Source organism: Tachysurus vachellii, chromosome 19 (genome assembly GCF_030014155.1).
Source record: "Tachysurus vachellii isolate PV-2020 chromosome 19, HZAU_Pvac_v1, whole genome shotgun sequence".
NCBI lineage: Eukaryota > Metazoa > Chordata > Actinopteri > Siluriformes > Bagridae > Tachysurus > Tachysurus vachellii.
In genome coordinates this window covers 10,613,384-10,631,086 of record NC_083478.1, presented here as the reverse complement: position 1 = coordinate 10,631,086, position 17,703 = coordinate 10,613,384, and the positions used below count along the sequence as shown (strand labels likewise).

At 38.1% G+C, this 17,703-nt stretch overlaps 2 protein-coding genes across 5 annotated transcripts; both read right to left on the bottom strand.

The window, feature by feature from the left end:
* Positions 1 to 167: 167 nt before the first annotated feature.
* ikbkg (inhibitor of nuclear factor kappa B kinase regulatory subunit gamma) lies at positions 168 to 10,554 on the bottom strand. 4 transcript variants are annotated; one of them, XM_060893881.1, is made up of 15 exons: positions 10,227 to 10,554; positions 9,129 to 9,183; positions 8,827 to 9,021; positions 8,442 to 8,728; positions 8,259 to 8,330; positions 7,185 to 7,373; positions 4,629 to 4,690; positions 4,377 to 4,424; positions 4,088 to 4,190; positions 3,898 to 4,013; positions 3,663 to 3,815; positions 2,974 to 3,064; positions 2,674 to 2,817; positions 1,258 to 1,432; positions 168 to 806 (listed from the first exon to the last, which is right to left on the bottom strand). In XM_060893881.1, exons 3-15 carry the CDS (start codon positions 9,008 to 9,010, stop codon positions 685 to 687), a joined length of 1,746 nt encoding a protein of 581 aa, XP_060749864.1. In that variant the 5' UTR covers positions 9,011 to 9,021; positions 9,129 to 9,183; positions 10,227 to 10,554; the 3' UTR covers positions 168 to 684. The 4 variants fall into 4 exon arrangements, with proteins under 4 accessions (XP_060749864.1, XP_060749865.1, XP_060749863.1 ...); XM_060893882.1 differs by lacking the exon at positions 9,129 to 9,183 and having other exon boundaries at positions 168 to 803; XM_060893880.1 differs by lacking the exon at positions 9,129 to 9,183 and having other exon boundaries at positions 10,227 to 10,553.
* Positions 10,555 to 12,820: 2,266 nt separating this feature from the next.
* Positions 12,821 to 14,203, bottom strand: cav4b (caveolin 4b). Its single transcript, XM_060894990.1, has 3 exons — positions 14,015 to 14,203; positions 13,144 to 13,331; positions 12,821 to 12,971 (listed from the first exon to the last, which is right to left on the bottom strand). The coding sequence occupies exons 1-3, from the start codon at positions 14,201 to 14,203 to the stop codon at positions 12,821 to 12,823; spliced, it is 528 nt and encodes a 175-aa protein (XP_060750973.1).
* Positions 14,204 to 17,703: the final 3,500 nt, after the last annotated feature.

Below are 17,703 nucleotides of genomic sequence, written 5' to 3'. Positions count from 1 at the left end.
ATTGAAACGCTGGTATCGAAATCATTTCTCAGCTCACACTTCACATTATGACTTCAACGGATGCTTTTGGCCAGTTGTTAGATCAGGGACCTGTTTTATTTCAAATCATTCAGATTAAACCTGGACCAGATTTGTTCAGATGCATTAAAGTGATGTTTGGCCTGGAACCAATTTCAATTTGTTTTTAATCTTTAAAACTCTCCATCATAGTCTGTACAAAGTATTTAATACATTCAAGCAAGATTACAGACAGACAATATTAACACACAATGATATGAATCCATACATTCAGAATCCACACATTCAGAATGACAAATAGTACATTTATAAAAGGACTGTTGTCACTGACAGACTTGTGCTGTACATCAAAATGCGTGCAGTACGTTACACTACACAGTCACAGAGACGCAGTACAACATCTTTTCTAACAGTTAACTAACATACTATATCAAATAGTACACTATGGACAGTTCCAGCACTCCAAAATAAAATGTCCATTATAACCACTAGATATCTTCTTTTTTGGTCAGTTGCAAAGGGCAATAATCGGATCTGTTCTTTTACAAAAACAATTCAGTTCAATGATTATTTTTTGTGCTTAGATTGTTTACGCTAAATTTCCTTTGATATGATTCCACCTCTGTAGATCATGCTCGTTATTTTCTATACGTGGCTGTCCTCTTCTCACTGGATACAGTCCATGACGTGAATCTGCAGGGTGTCCATATCCGGAGCATTGTACTGACACTTAGGACACTGGTATTCATTTCGATTTGGCTGTTGTATCCCTGCACCTGGAATTACTGCTACCAGAGAAAAAAAACAGGCCAGTAAGTCACAAAGTTGTTAAGATATTCCGATGTATACCCAAATGTCAGAAAATACTACAGTATTACCCACAGAACACTGTTGCCCAAACATAGATTTTAAATGTACATAAGTAGGAAATTTGGATTTAACCACCATTCTCCCTCTGGCATGCCGTAGCACCACCTGACTATTCATTTTCTATGCACATGCATGACACACATGCATGACACTGTCTGATTTTAGTGACAGACACAGCTATAAAGCAAGATCTCATTTCTAAGCTAGATATAGTTATGAGTGTTTCTCATCTTAATTAAGACACAGCTACAACATGCCCACAAGTGAAAACAATAACAGTCAAGCTGTGAGTGAGACGAGGTACTTGACGCTTGTTAACATGAAGACAGGATTAGAGAGGAATAGCAGCTGAGATATTAAAGTGCATACCAGGTGGTGGAAGAGGTCTGTAACTATCCATGTGTCGTTGCTGCATCTTCTCCTGCTTGAGGAGATTGAGTTCGGTGAGTGTTTGGTTCAGTTTTTCCTGCAGCTCCTCCTTCTTTTGGTTGAGCTCCTCTCGCGCTCGTCTCTCTGCCTGGAAGTCGCATTTGAAGATCTCGGCCTGAGAAAGAGGACACGTATAAAAAAGATGGAAGTAGTTTGTAGTTCCCATGAAAAGGGGAGGCTGTCATTATACACCAAATAAATGGAGCAGATATTTAGTTGTGTACGATGGAACAGGATAACAATACCCTGAGCTGAAAATCTATTTTTTTTTCTAGGAAACTTTACTTTTCCATTCACCTCCAACATTAACAGGGAAATACCTAAACATTTAGCATTCATTTAAAACAGTCACATTTGCAAATAAATAAAAAAAATTTTTGTAGAATTTGTGCCTAGTGTATACTGAAAAGCACAAGGTTGGTAGAAAATATATCTGACCCAGTATATAATATGAATATAATTAGATGTTTCCTGGTAACATTTAGCTGGAAATTTCAAGCAGCAAATGTCTATCACTACATACCAGCTGCATAGATTTAAGCATAAATATGATCATTACGAAATCAATTTACAAATATAATTTCAATCATAAACAGCAATGATTGGCACACTGTTAGAGCAGAAAAGTTGTCTAGAGTGAAAGCTCTGGAGCCCAAGTCTTATGCCTCAGCAGTTAATCTGAGTCTCAAGTGTTTAGTGTGTTATTTTGTGTATGTTTTACAAAAGAAAAACTTGCAATTGTAAAGATGGTCTGCACTGAACTTGTTAATACACCATGTATCATACACGAATCAAATATCCCACATATGTCTTTTTTTTTTAAACATGCTATTTGTGTTTGGCCTGGTTTGCAATCTGTGTCATTTGTGTATCACTGAAACATAAGCACACATGTATATCTGGACTACCTTTGAAGCACCTGCCAACTTATTTTCATGACCGTAGAGCTGCTTGCAACACAATCCAGCCTTAATTAGCTAGCTGGTATAAGTGCAGCAAGAGACAAGCAAGCACAAAGCACAATCTTACTATTTTTGGCACTTGCACCACACCCCTAGAAAGATGTACAAGTACACTGTGCAGCTCTGCCTCCCAACACGGGGGAAAACAACAGCACTGTGAAAAAGACTCCGCTCTGTCATTTCGACTCCACCACTGTTGAGTTTGTTTAGCAAAAGAAAGTTTAGCTACATGTAGTTGCTGGCTACTCTTTTTTTATTAAACCAGACTGAGCAAATTTCTCTTCCACAAATCAAATTAGAGACAACTAGATCTAGTGATGAAAACATCACAATTACCAATGAAGGACGCATGTGTATTTGTCGAAGAGAGATTTTTTGGATTTTTCATGCTGACCTGTGCTGTGAGCACTTCAATAGTCTCCTGTAAGGCTCTCTGCTGCTCCAGTTCTTCCTTGAGTTTGTCGATGTGAGCTTGTTTTAACGCCAGAGCTTTCTCAGCTTCCTCTAGTCTTTGAGTAAGTGTCTCCGTTTCTCCACTCTAACAGAGATGCAAACATGTGAGAGTACAGACAGAGAGAAAAACATTATACACTTCATTCTCCTGTCTTTTATTCAGTCCAGTGGAGCTACCCAGTTTCCTTACATGAAATCACTCCAAATACAACTGGTTAAATAGCTAATTAATTTTACACACCCTGTGACCGGGTAGTTTTTCAGTTTTCAGTTTGGTGTCGTAATCCTGAAAGAGACAGGTGTAAGCATGCTGGAGTTGAGCTAGCTTCCTCCTAGAAGGGAATGAATTAATGGAGAAAAAAAAGCAATTATAGATTAAACCAGTCAATATTCATCAAGCTGCAAATGAACACATGCCATTACTAGCAAATGGACAGTATGCATACTGCATGAAATGATGTGCTGATTCAACACCTAGTCAAAAATTCTACCTGTACTGGGATGATCCAATATGACAGATTTGCCAAAATTTAGACCAATGTTTTTTTTTTTTGTCAATTTTAAAAGTTGAAAGGAATTTTGTTACTCACAGCAACACTTTTTAAACAACTATTGCATTTATTAGTAAAAGAAATCTTGCCAATACTGGCCAATACCCTGAGCACTGACATTGGTGCTGTATCAGAGCAACAAACAAAATGAGTGTATTTCAGTTTCAGTGTAAAAATATTTTCACCTAGTTTTTGTTTTCACCAAGTAGATATTTTTTGCGGTCATTCTATATCATTCTGTCAAAGTTACCTGCAGAACGAATGAATTTACTTAGCACAGTACTCGATCAAATCACTGTAGCATCACCCTTTGATTTGTCCCCAGACACCTTTAGAAACTCAGAAGCAGCAGCAGCAGCAGCAGCAGCTTGGACCTCACCTCTCCTCCACAATGACGGCCCGCTCTTTCTTCAGTGCTGCCTCCAGATTTTGCGTCTGCAAAAATAACTTGTCTACAGTCACGCAATGCTGTTTCTTTTGCTCCTCCATGTCGCGCTCTAAAGTCTGCAGCTTCTCTGTATTAGAGCACAGCCTAAGGAAATACATAGGAGGTTATTATCCATGACACATACAACACTAAAACGTGCGTGTGCGCACACAACATGCTGACTTGCCTTTCTTCTATACGTCTTTTATCTTCTTCACACTTGTCTAGGGATGCTTGACGCTCTTTCAGCTCACCAAGTAGAGAAGTGACCTGAGCCCTCAGAGCCTCACTATCCTTGGTCAACTATAAAACAAAATACAACAATTCGTACCAATTCGTACACAATGGTCTGAGAGATGTGAAAATCGTGTGCATACCTGAACATACTCCTTCTCTTTCTGTTTGAGTAGAGCCTCTGTTCTATCCCTTTGCATTGTGTTCTGTTCTAGTAGATTCAGTTTTTCCTGAAGCTCTCTATACCTAAGCAACAGGACAAATACAAGGCATATCCATCCAAATCAACAACTTTCTTTTCGAGTACCTCATCAAATGATGTTCCTTATTTTACACAGCTAATGAACATGCTCTAAATGGACTCATGGCGACTCAACAAAGGGAAGGAGGTACTGTACATGCACACATACAGTGAAGCACAGCTCTCCTCACCTGCCTTGAGTAGCCTGAAGCTGTTCTGTTAGTTTAGCCAAGTGAAAGCTAAGCAGACACAGAGAAGGTTAAAATGAACGTGATTTAAGACAGTCACTAAGAAAAAGTTTCATTTACTGATAATCAAGAGAAAAGTGGATTTTTTTCATTGTCAAACCCTCTACAGAACCCACACACAGTAGATCTGAGTCCTTATTGGCCATTGCAAATAAATAAAAATAAATAAATAAATAAATAGTGATAGGCCTGTACCTTTCTGGAGACACTGTAAAAGCACTTGTTTTCTGAAATGTCTCCTCTGTTACAGCACCAGTCTGTAAAAAGTAAAAAAGACCCAGACACTAAATTTTAAGCACACTTTCAAAGTGATTACTATCTTCAAAGTAATACTATGAAGATTACAGATCTGTACACACAGGCCACTTTAACAGTAACACCTGTACACCTCAAGCAAATATCCAAACAACCAATCATGTGGAAGGAGCACAAAACACAAAATCATAAAGATACACGGCCAAAACTGTGTAAAGTAAAGTTGAGGTCTGTGCTCTGACACATGGCAAACGGCATCTTGCAACATGTAACGTGTGTGTTTGTGTGTGTGCTGGGGAATTTAATGGAGGCTCGCACTACTCACACTTTTTTTTAATTCATCAATGGGTCTAGGTAATAATTAGGTCGGCCCTCAACAACTTCCTAAACAAACAAGTAACCTCAGGTGACTAAAAAAATCCCACAGATATTAATATGTAGTATTTTACCCCCCAAAAAATAAGCAGTATACCATATAGTTTAGTATGTAGAACCAAAAGACAATACCTTGAAGTAACAGATTCTGTAGCAATTTATGAGTTAATTATGGCCCACTCTTCTTTAAAACATTGCTTCAGTTTATTTATGTTTGTTTACAGCTCTCTTAAGATCTCACCACATTATCTCAATGGGGTTGTGATGATCTGGATTGTGACTCTCATTCCACCGTATCCCTTCTTTATCCAGATGTTGATTTTTTTTAATGAAAAAATAATACATATTTAAATCTGTTTTTTGCTGCTGCTGTTGTCACGTGATGTGTTTTTATATTAATACGCCTGGCATTTTTGTTGTACATCAAAAAACCTATTTTTTTAATTTTTTAAAATGTCACAATTCATTTAAAGTGCATTTATTAAATGCCTTGTTTCTGAAAGATAGTACACAGCTACAGACAGCAGCAGCAGCGTTGCTTGCTTTATGCCCCCAAAGACAAACTTCATACTAACCAAGTGACCTGTCACTTGCTAGTGTGAACTTAGGGATTGTCCCAGTGAAAGGAAAATGTAACACTAAGGGCATGAGTCAACCACAGGGCTTTTTAGTTAACAAGGTTTTTTTGTGACGCGTGTAAACTTTGAAAAAAGTAATACTGAAATAGCCTGTGGTGCACTACACATCAACACTCTCACATTAACCAGAACTCATATCAGATCCACAGCATAGCAAGCGCCACCATACAGCATGGGCAGCTTATACCTCTCAGTGTTTAACTAAAATTGCAAACGGCAACCTTTTCTTCTCCCATCCAATGGGTAGTTACCATAAACCATAATGTATATACATGCACAATGGCTAGCCACCAATGAGCTGAGTGTTGAGCTGGCAGAGCTGTAAACAGAAATGACTTTTGGTGGTATGAGGAAATAACAAATTAATATCATGATTGCTGTCCCTGACCTGTGCGATCAAACTGGTGAGTGACATTTCAGGTAGAGGTCAGATAACAGTAGGCACGGTCATGACACTAATCTTTATTTAAAGGCACAATATGATGCAACAAATCAATGTTTCCAAATTGATATTGTTGCCATAAATGCCTTTGAGACAGCTCCACTAAGAATAATAAAAATTTCATTAATAGCTCTGGAACCATCTATCTGTAAAGTGATACTGATTGGAAGGTGGCAAGTTTGAATCCCAGGACTAAGAGCATCTGTCAATTGCTGTAAATGTAACTTCTTTTGACTTGCAGCAGGCTACTGGCTTTCACCTACCTATCTCTGTGCTTATAGTGTAGCTATCTGGATTATAGGCCAGAAGTAGGCCAGATGCATAATCCCAATTGGCTAATACTGTTTCTCATAACAGCTGCTGTTATGCAATAAATGTAACTATAAAAGGAATGGATTCATTAAAAAATAACTTTTATTATAATCAGTAGGCCTATAATAAATGTTATTACCCAATAGTGCATGCACTTTAAATCCTAGATCTTAGAAAAATCCTTTTCTCATTTCAGAGCCTGGGTTTATAGAAGAAATGCTGATGTAGCCTGGCAGAAATTGAGTGGTACTCCTGTGGTACAGCATACAACATCATAAAGTCATATGCAACTTTACTAACTAAACCAAAAATCAAACATTAAAATGAGGAAAAATGTGACTCCTGCATGATTGTTCTGAGTGACTGTATTGTGTGTAATTATTTGTGTCAAATGGGCTGGTTTGAGAAATTGTGAAACTGATCCTCACACACAACAATCTCTAAAGGTTACACAGGATTTATATACAAAATGGAAATACAATTTTTTAAACATTTCTGAACATATGTGTTTAATATTTATTTTGATGTCACTCAGCCAATAAACACCCAATTTTATGTATCCTAAAAAAACATGAAAGTATCACAATGTGATTTGTTGCCATATTGCCAACACCCATGATTTCAGTTCTAATAAACTAATGTCGAAAAAAAAAGTAAACCAAAAAAGTATACCAGAGGGCCAGGTCATACGTTTAGCTGTGGTACTTAGTGAATGCAAAATGAAAGCACCTGAGTAAGCTGTGTCAGTTTGAAGCTTAGCTGGTCCACAGTATTCTGAAGGCATTCCATTTCTTTTTCTCTCTCCATTTTTGCTTTCTCCAGTTCCTCATTTCTTCTCTTAAGCTCTCTCATTCCTTCCTCTAGCTTCTCTTTATGACTTTTCAGTATCCTTAGGATATCATTGGAGCCTTCACTAGGCTACAGAACACAGAGGAATATAGAGTTAGCAAACCAGCCACAAATGTTTTACTCTTACCCATAAGCAAAAAACATAGGGTTAAAGGATTACTTAAAAGAAGAGTAAGTGTCCTTTTCCACCCCTACAAATTGGGTAACAACCATGTTTAACTTAGTAAATGCTTGCACAGTGCAGAATCATTTATCAAGCTTGTGTAACCAGTCAAAATTAAGCTGTATTATGGAATTTTTTATAATGGTAAAAAGAGCAACATGGAGCAGCCTTAAGAGAATAAAATACCAATTATAACTAAAAGGGAAGAAATCAAAGGGCCTTTTTACACCTAGTCACTTCATGTGTTTTCTCTGATCCGATAGCTATCTGATTTGTTAAAACTGTTCCATTTACATTAGGCCACATAAATGTGTCTTGGCGAATCGGATATCGATCCGATCTTTCCACTCCCACCCAAAATGCAAATATATTTTACCTCATTTCTGGGGTAATTGAAATGGAACACGCTTTGGTGTATGCGGAATTTTCAGAATGCAATCAAAAAGAAGTCAAAAAACTCGTTACAACGGTTATGCTACAAAAAACAGCATTTACATTTGTTTCTGGTCATTTAGACCTGGTCTTTTTACGATCAGATAGCTATCCGATCACAGAAAATGCATGAAGTGACCAGGTGTAAAAACCCCCATAGAAGTCCATGGATTTATGGAAGCAGGCACTCCGCTTAAAGGGGTTGGGAGAGTGGTCGCAGGTGTACCTCTAGCCCATAGGGCAAGCTTTCACCAAAACTGTCAATACAACTATTGAGGGGATTTATTCATACTAGAAGACATAAATAGACATTACAAAGTAGAAACTTTGTGGTGTATAGTGGAAAACATGTTCTCTACCAAACTTCGAGGCATTGTCTGTCTCTCAGTGTCTTGTTCTGTATCAACCTTCCGCTCACTCATGGCCTGGTCCTGGTAATGAAAGGCAAAAGCAAACAAATAGGAATGAGGTTTTGGATAGGCATCATGTTTAATGAATGTCTAAGTAAAAAAAGAGATTTGCCACTGGTTGTGTAGACTTACATTAGGATTATCTAATAGCCCATTGTTGTTTGCACAAGAACTCTCTTTGTTCCGATTTTCACATGCTGTCTCTGTGCCAACATCAATGCCTTGAGATACTACATGACTGCCATTGGAGTTGAGTTTGCCTAGCAAATTCTTATTCTCCTGAGCCAGTCGCTCAACCAAAACCCGTGCCTCGTGAAACTTGCCACTCAGAAACTCTCTTTCCTCTCTAGATTTTCGCTGCCATCCCTCAATTTCCTCACATCTGTTTTTCAGGGCATCATTGCTCCTCTTAAGTGCCTCTGCGGGAGAGTCAGAAAGACACTTACTCACACAATGACATACAAATACAAAACTCTGACACTGCGTTAGTCATTTTGAATGGAATGGTTTACCATACCTCGTAACTGGTGGTTATCCAAAATAAGTCTGCTAACCACTTCATGTCCAACTAATTCAGGTGGCACCCTTAGTGATCCTTGAGAACTTGTCGTTAGTGAGCCTTGACTGGCAGCCCCCACTGCTTCCTCTCCTGCCATGTCCCACTGAAAGGCGTTGACCCCGTAAGGCTGGGGCTGGACCATGTCCTAGGACCCTAGACACACAGAACACAGCATGTTTGTGACTGACACTACTGAGCACTAAAGCTTACTCCAAACCTCATTTTTAGTAATGGTCATCTTTGTTCTTTCTACAGCTTACTCATTTCTGCTTAGCTGTCCATGCTTTGATTTAATTCTGTATGTTGGCGTACTTCCTTTTGAAACAGAAAGTCAGGGAGATTGTGTCACAAAGGTTTTGACTGATTTCCACATTAGTCAACAGCATATGGAATACACCACACCTCAATGTCAAATCTAAACAGATTTAACAATGACTTAGTAATCTGACTAAATAAGAGACAATACAATTAAACAGAGCTTGTTTTTAACCATATCCTCTTGTTGGTCCCAGGACACTTGGTCATTTGTTACCAGCCCAGTTTTTAACATCTTCCCCATGGAGTAAAAGGGAACAAACTGCCTTTAACACAAGGAAGAAAAAAATAAAACTATACTGATAAGCATAACCAAAGTAGTTTGTTGTTTCATCAAAACATTTGAGCTGAGCTAAAGATTTTGAAGAGGTAATGAGTAGACACACAAACTCCAAACAGATCTTCCACACACACAATGGATGAAAAGCAGTGATCTAGAGAGTAATAAGTACAGGACAAGTCATAAGAATCATTATTTCTTATCTCTATACATCACAAACTATAAAATTACATTTAGAACATCGACAAGACACACTTTGCACGTATGTGCGTTTATTTGCGTCTACAACGTTAAGAAACACGTACAAAAACATACATTTTTATTTCGACCTGTATTGCTGTGTGTGTATTTTAAACTTAATCTACATTTTCGACTGAAACACCAAATTAAGTCACGTCAGTGCAAATGCCATAGCTGAAAGAATCACGACCAATCAGACCTATTAAACTTTTATTTTAGTTATAACCGTTTCATTTGTAATTCGTAACTCGGACAGACGGCAGACTGAATTACGTTATCTAATATTCAGGCGTATGTTTAAAAATTAAACATGATTCTTCGGCGTCTCAGTGACATTTCTCTCACCGGCTAGCTATATTTTCAGCTAGTTAACTAGCTACCTGGCTAGCAAAATAGAGAACTAACTACACAGCTAATAAAACATTAACAACAAAGGTAACATCACGATGCGAATCGAGATCAATACGCAGTATATCAGATTTTAAAAGAAAAAATCCAAAACAGAAAACCATATCAATGTTACCTGGCAGTCCTTAACGCGTAGCTTGTAGCTTTAGCCGAGATAGCTAGCTAGCAAAACAGATAGCTAACTTAGCGATGGTCTGAGTGCGGAAGACTTGTTGAGGCGACAGAAAAGCGTTTAACGCTAATAACGTTTTTGGTTAACAATGGTTTCCAGATATTAGTACCATATTTAAAATAAACGTTGCTTTCTGCCTAGCCTGCTAAGGCAACGCAATTCAATAGGTTCATGTAGGTGGATAGTTCTGAGGAATTCCCCTTGTTTCTTCCGCACTTCATCACAGCAGCGCTACCGCCGCAGAGCCCTGTCACTACCCAACCTGCGTCTCCTGCCCGACACACACTGCGCATGCGCAAATATTGCACACATTTTCTACACTTACATCTATAAAAGCCTGTAATACACGTGATTATTTTTTTTATATCATTTACAAGTCGTTTAATTACACCCATTCAATCAGGTATATGTACCACACGGTAGGTGCAATTCCATTGTGTAGTCAGTCTGTGTAATCATTGGGCAATAGAGAGGGTCTAAATCGTGCACATTTTCAGATTAAAACTTTTTGTTGAAGCAATTAGGAATATACTGTCGTCTAATAATGTGGACAACAAGATTTAGATATTTGAGCAAGTTGGGTAGAGAGCAAACAATGTGGGATGTGGTAGTTCAGTGGTTAAGGTGTTGGGCTACTGATCGAAAGGTCATGGGTTCGAACCCCAGGTCCACCAGGCTGCCACTGCTGGGTGCTTGAGCAAGGCCCTTAACCCTCAGTTGCTCAGTTGTAAGTCACTCTGGATAAGGGTGTCTGCTAAATGCTGTAAATGTAAACAATGAATGCAGTTCCTTTCTGGATCAGCTGTAAGGAGTTGGATAGCATGGAAGTCAAGAAGCTTTTGTTGTCATTTCAACCATATATAGCTATTGCAGTACACAGTGAAGTAAGACAACGTTTCTCCAGGACCATGGTGCTACATAAAAGCAAAGACAGACCTATAAGTACTCAGTAAGTTAGTCCTAGATACATAAAGTGCATCTTTGTGACCTGGTGCAAACAGTGCAGGACAAAAGACAAAAGGACAGTGCAGGACAAAAGGCAAACAAAACAATACAGTGCTGACCAGTGTAAATACTGTATGTTCAGTCAATATTACATGTGCAGAAATACTGGAATGAACACAGTATTACAGCAGCAGTCGCATAAGTTAATGTAAAATATTGTGAAAAATCAACTGAAATATGCAAAGAGCAAAAAACAGTGTGCAAAACAACATGTAAACAGTTTGATGGATGTATAACGGAAGAGTGTGTAATTGGTATAGGTCTGTGCAGTCCATACAGTTGATGTGCATGTGTGTGTTTGTGTATGAGAAAAGTGAGGTTCATTAGTCCTATCTCAAGGTGACAAGCATCTGAATGACTTCTATTGGGAAAATGTCTGGATCCACTTGTCGTAAAGGAGAATCTTGCATCACCAGGCCAGGTTAGCAATATGAGGCAAGAATGATATATGATTGTCCAGATGAGCCCCAAAATGTTATTATCAGATTATGTGTTTCTGCAGAGAGGTCAACGAGTGGACAGTTTTACTAATCTAGTGGAATCAGCTTCTCAGTATCAGTTGTATTGCCAAAGGGGGAGGAAAGAGAATGGAGCAAATCGAATGGGATTTATAGTGTGGAAGGGTATCAATAGTTGATTATGGGCAGGTTATTGAGGGGGAAAGTGTCAGACACAATGTGATTATCTGAAAAGTTGAGCAGGGAAACATTAATGTCTAGAGCTGAGGAAGGTCAGCTGTCGGACTGTAGCTTGTTTGAAAGAAAGTCCCCAAGGAGACTGAATGAGGGTCCATCCGATCGGAAGAGTCTAATTAAGATGTATGCAGTGGGCTCTTATATGAGGTTTCCAGGGGACTGGGTTGGGCAGTAGGTAACAACATTATAAAGATTATTGGGATAGATAACAGTAAGAATATAGACTAGAAATGATATTGTTGACTCTGCACTATGTCTTGGTGTTCTTTGGCAGCTCAGTTCTGTCATTGATACCCTACAGGCTACCAGGGAACATGTAAATATACCTAATTCTATTGATGTTTGTTAAAAGCTCACCATTAGAGGGCAGCAGCATCCAGTGCATTGTCTCACTGACGTGTACTATCATTCAAAAGCAAAGTGCAAACAATGCTGTAAATGTAAAATATATATATGTATAATTCATAAAGGGAAACCTCCTTTCTACCAGTACAAGGTAACCCAGTATGGATGAAATTTGTTGAATGAAACTGTGAAGTAGGTACATTATGTTTGTGACATAACAGTAGCTTATAAACACAATCTAGCTGTAGCAAGGAACAAGGAATCCACTATTCTACAGCATACTGTAACCAAAATGTATAATATTTACTGTAATAACTTATAACAATAATGCATTATTGTCCAAATAAAATGTGTAACACCCATATACTGTACTAGCTACAGCTGGTTCTATTTGTTATATCAAGCCACACAGTGACCAGCAGTTATTTGAACATTCTTTATATTCCATTCATTCCGAGCCCTGAACCTTGAAATACAGTACATAATTATTGCTCATTCATTAGAGAATAATACATGTATTCCACTACAACAGTGAGCAGCAGACATGCAGACTGGCATGATGAAGATATTCACCACACTCCTCCATAGGGACCGCACACAGGGTAAACAGGTATGGCACACCTGTACACAGGGCATCACACACCTGGCAAAAAGGAAGTGAGGAACAACACATCTGTTAGAATGTTCATTGAATTCATATGATATTTGCATCTGTTATGGCTACAACAGTAATGCACGCTTTTCATTGAGCATAAACTGTGTAACAGGACAAGTAGTGCACAGAAAGCTGTGTGATTTCTAAGGATTAATCTTACCAGATGTGTAGGCAGGCCAGCAGTGCAAAAAGACAGCCAGAAAGGAAGGAAACTGGGACTGCAAAAAGTGTCGTGAGGCAACGATAACTCCAGATTCGTGCTGATTCAAACCCAATGCTACTGTACACCCAAACACGTTCATAACTGTGTGGAGAGGCTGGCTCTGCCAAAACATCACTAAACTCCATCTGTAGCATCAGCAAGAGGAAGCAAAAAGAGCCAGATAGCCAGTGAGAGAAAAAAAATCACATACTTTTTCCTTTAACAATTTAATATATTGTACACACTAGGTATGTAACTGAATATGAACACATTAGTTATAAGGACCAAAAAAATAGATACAAATATTATTCATTATGCTAGATATAAAAGCTTTCTGAATGGGATCCTGGGACAATCAGGCCAGCTAGAGGATTTGTAGCAGGCAGATAATAAGCATGTGTGACCAAAAAAAGATCACATTCATAACAGTAAATATGAACAGTGTATTTACAACATTTATTTATTCATGCTTAATAACCACATGGATAGGGTGGGGCTGTTTTTTAAATTAACTATGAACTATTTATGTTTATATGTCATATAAAAAATATGACATATAAAAAATTGTTATAAACAAATTGCTGCAGGCATGTACAAAAAAAAGGAATAAAAAAAGTCACACATAAAACTAAACTAAATCTAATGCTGCCTTCAAGTCATGTCAGAAATGTTACAACAACATTTTTCCCGTAATCACCACCTATAAATACATGCATGAACCTCTGAGCAGGACCGTCTACATCATGTAAAACATTTTTAATTGAATTTCTTGAACATTTTGGAATTTAATATTAGTTAAAACTTTGCCTACAGTAAATTAACGCCTCACCTTCAAGTGATTGTTGATCCCATAGGGGTCTCTGGTTTCACAATGGCTTATGGACACTTGGGAGCTGGAGCAGAACTGTGGTGGTGGAGTTGGTGTGGTGTGGATCTTCATCACATCTTTATCATAGTCATTGTCACTGTCATCATCATCGTCTATTTTGCACTCCACCAAGTATTCATCAGACATCATGATGACTATATACATATACAAATATGTAATAATTTGTAAAACAACAAATATTTTCACTATCAGCATTATTCTTATTCTCAATGTTGTTCTTATAAATGATATCAGTCTAATCATATACATTGGCGTGAAAAAGTGTTGGCCCCCTTCCTCTCTCACTCACTCACTCACTCACTCACTCATTTTCTACCGCTTATCCGAACTATCTCGGGTCATGGGGAGCCTGTGCCTATCTCAGGCGTCATCGGGCATCAAGGCAGGATACACCCTGGACGGAGTGCCAACCCATCACAGGGCACACACACTCTCTCTCATTCACTCACGCAATCACACACTATGGACAATTTTCCAGAGATGCCAATCAACCTACCATGCATGTCTTTGAACCGGGGGAGGAAACCGGAGTACCCGGAGGAAAGCCCCGAGGCACGGGGAGAACATGCAAACTCCACACACACAAGGTGGAGGCGGGAATCGAACCCCCAACCCTGGAGGTGTGAGGCGAACGTGCTAACCACTAAGCCACCGTGCCCCCCGGCCCCCTTCCTGTTTTTTCTTATTTTTTTGCACGTTTTGTAATACTTCAATGTTTAAGATCATCAAACAAATTTAAATATTAGTCAAAGATAACACAAGTAAACACAACATGCAGTTTTTAAATCAAGGTTTTTATTATAAGAAAAGATAAGATAAGATAAGATACCTTTATTCGTCCCACAATGGGGAAATTTCACTGTTACAGCAGCCAAGAGTAATAAAATGCAAATATATAAAAATAATGGAGACATAATATAATATACAGTATGTACAAAACAAAATGTATAAAAAAATGTATATTGCACATAGGTAATATTGCACGTTTTTCAAAATTTCTGTTATTGCACGTTTTTCAAAATTTCTGTTATTGCACATGTTTAAAATACTTTGTTACTTTGTTATTGTTTATTATTGCAGTTAAAAACAGTAATAACAGTGTTATTAAGGGAAAACAAAATCCAAACCCACATGGCCCTGTGTGAAAAAGCATTCGCCCCACTGTTAAAACATAACTTAACTGTGGTTTATTACACCTGAGTTCAATTTCTCTAGCCACACCCAGGACAGATTACTGCCGCACTTGTTCACAATCAACAAAATCACTTAAATAAGACCGGACTGACAAAGTGAAGTAAATCAAAGGATCTTCAAAAGCTACACATCATGCTGAAATCCAAAGAAATTCAGGAACAAATGAGAGAAAGTGATTGAGAAAAGGTCTGGAAAAGGTTAGAAAGCCATTTCTAAAGCTTTGGGACTCCAGCGAACCACAATGAGAGCCATTATCCACAAATGGCAAAAACATGGTACAGTGGTGAACCTTCCCAGGAGTGGCCGGCTGACCAAAATTACCCAAGAGCGCAGGGACGACTCATCCACAAAAGACAACAACATCCAAAGAACATCCAATAGGCCTCACTTGCCTCAGTTAAAATCAGCATTCATGACTTCACCATAAGAAAGAGACTGGGCAAAAATGGCCTGCATGGCAGAGTTCCAAGACAAAAACCGCTGCCGAGCAAAAAAAGCATAATGGCTCGTCTCAAATTTACCAGAAAACATCTTGATGATACCCAAGACTTTGGGGAAAATAATATGGACTGACAAGACAAAAGTTGAACTTTTTGGAAGGTGTGTGTCCCATTACATCTTTCATAAAAGTAAGACTGCATTTCAGAAAGAGAACATCATATCAACAGTAAAATATGGTGGTGGTAGAGTGATGGTCTAGGGCTGTTTTGCTGCGTCAGGACCTGGAAGACTTGCTGTGATAAATGGAACCAGGAATTCTGCTGTCTACCAAAAAATCCTGAAGGACAATGTGCGGCCATCTGTTGGTGAAATCAAGCTGAAGCGAACTTGGGTTCTGCAGCAGGACAATGATCCAAAACACACCAGCAAGTCCACCTCTGAATATCTAAAGAAAAACAAAATGAAGACTTTGGAGTGGCCTAGTCAAAGTTCTGACCTGAATCCTATAGAAAAAGACAGTTCTTGCTCGAAAACCCTCCAATGAGGCTGAATTACAACAATTCTGCAAAGATGAGTGGACCAAAATTTCTCCACAGTTAATTCCTTAACATACTCATTGCAAGTTATCGCAAAAGCTTGATTGCAGTTCTAGCAGCTAAGGGTGGACCAACCAGTTATTAGGTTTAGGGGCAAACATCTTTTCACACAGGGCCATGTAGGTTTGGAATTTGTTTTCCCTTAATAATAAAAACCTTGTTTTAAAAACTGCATGCTGTGTTTACTTGTATCTTTGACTAATATTTAAATTTGTTTGATAATCTTAAACACCCGTGACCCGAGGTAGTTCGGATAAGCGGTAGAAATGAGTGAGTGAGAATCTTAAACATTGAAGTATGACAAACATGCAAAAAAATAAAAAACCAGGAAGGGGGCCAACACGTTTTCACGGCAATGTATATGATTAGACTGATATAATTTATAAGAACAACAATGAGAATAAGAATAATGCTGATAGTGATTATTGACTCTTGACAAACTTTGACAATATACCTATGTAATATGTGGAAAATGCCACAGATGAATGATCAACTGGCTCGTGTCCAGTTTGGAAAGGCTGTGATCATTAATATAGCTGTAGATTTACGGTATGTCTATGGTATGAAGTTTCCTGCAGGTCGTTTTGAATGTCTTGTAGTAATAAGTTAAAACAACTGGACCTATGGGAAAATCCTAACATATTTCTCCACTAATTCGAGGCTGCAGAACAGCTGCTTTGGATGAATAGCTAAATATCTTCCATACAGGTCTCGCCACATGCTTTCATTACTGTGGCTTTACATTCTAACCACTTGTGACAAGCCATCAAATGCAGTCACTCTATAAAGTGATTGATTCATGTACTTGCTAGAAACAGTGTAGCTTAAATCTTTTAATTCCATGTTTGTGATTTAGTGTCATGTTAGATAAATATGGATTATATACAGTATATATAATATAGGTATATTTAGCATCAGTGAATATTTTCTCACTTACCTTCAGTTTAGTCCTGGTATGCTCCTGTACAATTTATATCTGCTGAAACACGTTCCACTTGATAATTTTCTTATCAGATAAGATGCATAAAATATATCTTGGTCTGTAATACAGTATAAACTAGAATGTAGAAGAAGACATGAGGGAGTCCCGTAGTTTTGACCTCATTTTTTTCCCTTGACTACTCGCCTGTATCATATAGCATGAGTGTCAGTCAAGTGTGGTGTGTGGGAGCATGTGTCTGTGCTCAGTGAAGAATTAGTAGAGGAACATTGGGTTATTTTTGGGAAAGGAATGATATAGCTATGCTTATAGAGGAAGAGAGATCATATTACAACTGAATAGACTATTCAAACACACATTTTATTTTATTAAGTCATCAACTAAATATAAAATAGTAGCTATATCGATTAACAGAGAAATTAATTAGTGAAAGCTTTTACTGCCAAATGATAATATTT